This window comes from Rattus rattus, chromosome 1, assembly GCF_011064425.1.
Source record: "Rattus rattus isolate New Zealand chromosome 1, Rrattus_CSIRO_v1, whole genome shotgun sequence".
NCBI lineage: Eukaryota > Metazoa > Chordata > Mammalia > Rodentia > Muridae > Rattus > Rattus rattus.
The window spans coordinates 156,929,397-156,931,236 of NC_046154.1; the positions used below are offsets into that span (position 1 = coordinate 156,929,397).

Below are 1,840 nucleotides of genomic sequence, written 5' to 3' on the forward strand. Positions count from 1 at the left end.
TCTCTCTCTCTCTCTCTCTCTCTCTCTCTGTCTTCTCTCTCTCTCCCTCCCTCCCTCTCTCCATCCCTTCTTCTCACCCCTCTCTGTGCTCTTTATCTCTTGTGTTAGAGAGAGAGAGAGAGAGTGTTTGTGTCTCTGTGTGTGTGTGTGTGTGTGTGTGTGTCTGTGTGTCTGTGTTCACATTATTAAAAGGGTGAAATCTGCTGAATCTATACATGGTAAATATGCATACAATCACCGCAAAGAGACAAGATTGTATTTTTTGTTTGCCTATATTCTATTCATTGAGCCATAGACGTGAAATTCTTTTTGTTGTTACCAACTTCTATAAATCTCTAAACACAGCCTGAACTATATTAATGCCTCACAATATTTTTTCATAATAATTTCTCATTCAAATTGTAGAATTCTTTGGAACCTTTTAATGGAATGGTTCAGAGAGTGAAAGGAATGTCTATCACAATTACCAGGAGGGACTCCTTAAGTTGAACAATTCCATGAAAATTCAGAAGTTAATTTGTTGAAAACATAAGACATAACATATCACATATATCAGGAATGTGAGAATAAAAGCCTTGATACCTTTCCTGTAGACACATGTGGCTGATGGAATCAGGGAACAGCACAAGAAGATTTTCAAGTTTTTTTCTTCTTGGATTTTCAGAAAACCCACAACTTCAACTCCTCATTTTTGCACTGTTCCTGTCCATGTACCTGGTAACAGTGCTTGGGAACCTGCTCATCATCATGGCCATCATCACACAGTCTCACCTGCATACACCCATGTACTTCTTCCTTGCTAACCTATCCTTTGTGGACATCTGTTTCACCTCCACCACCATCCCAAAGATGTTGGTAAATATACACACCCAGAGCAAGACCATCACCTATGTACACTGTATTAGCCAGATGTGTGTCTTCTTGGTTTTCGCAGAATTGGACAACTTTCTCCTGGCTGTGATGGCCTATGACCGATATGTGGCTATCTGTCACCCACTCTATTACACAGTCATTGTGAACCACCGGCTCTGTATCCTGCTGCTTCTGCTGTCCTGGGTTGTTAGTATCTTCCATGCCTTATTACAGAGCTTAATTGTGCTACAGTTGACCTTCTGTGGAGATGTGAAAATCCCCAACTTCTTCTGTGAGCTCAATCAGCTGTCCCAACTCACCTGTTCAGACAACTTTCCAAGTCACCTCATAATGAATCTTGTACCTGTTATATTAGCAGCCATTTCCCTCAGTGGTATCCTTTACTCTTATTTCAAGATAGTGTCTTCCATATGTTCTATTTCCTCAGTTCAAGGGAAGTACAAGGCATTTTCTACATGTGCCTCTCACCTTTCCATTGTCTCCTTATTTTATAGTACAGGCCTCGGGGTGTATGTCAGTTCTGCTGTGGTCCATAGCTCACACTCCTCTGCAAGTGCTTCGGTCATGTATACTGTGGTCACCCCCATGCTGAACCCCTTCATTTATAGTCTAAGGAATAAAGATGTGAAGAGAGCTCTGGAAAGACTCTTAGAAGGAAAACTGTAAGGTGTATCATTGGATTCGATGAAGTTCCCATGATTACAGATGGTGAAGCTACAGAGCCAGAATTTGGGACTTTATCTTCAGATCATAAAGGGATAATATACATCTCAATACTTTGTGGAGAGTCTGGAGAGATTGTTCAAAGGTGGAAGAATTCATGGTGCTCTCCAGAACAAAATTTAGTTCTCAAGACCCATTTGGGCAGATCATAACTTCCTGTTAATCCAGTTTCAAGGGACATAATACCCTTTCTCACCTTTCTAAATATGTAAACTGTCAGACATAATGCCCCCTTACACTTGCA

At 40.9% G+C, this 1,840-nt stretch overlaps 1 protein-coding gene across 1 annotated transcript; it reads left to right on the plus strand.

Annotated features, from left to right (window-relative positions):
- The first annotated feature begins 606 nt into the window (after nt 1-606).
- On the plus strand, nt 607-1,555 carry LOC116906799 (olfactory receptor 1082). Its single transcript, XM_032909675.1, has one exon. It carries the CDS (start codon nt 607-609, stop codon nt 1,537-1,539), a length of 933 nt encoding a protein of 310 aa, XP_032765566.1. The 3' UTR covers nt 1,540-1,555.
- Nucleotides 1,556-1,840: the final 285 nt, after the last annotated feature.

Bases quoted from the DNA above. Each gene is read 5' to 3' on its own strand.
- LOC116906799 (XM_032909675.1), top strand. From the start codon at position 607: ATGGAATCAGGGAACAGCACAAGAAGATTTTCAAGTTTTTTTCTTCTT.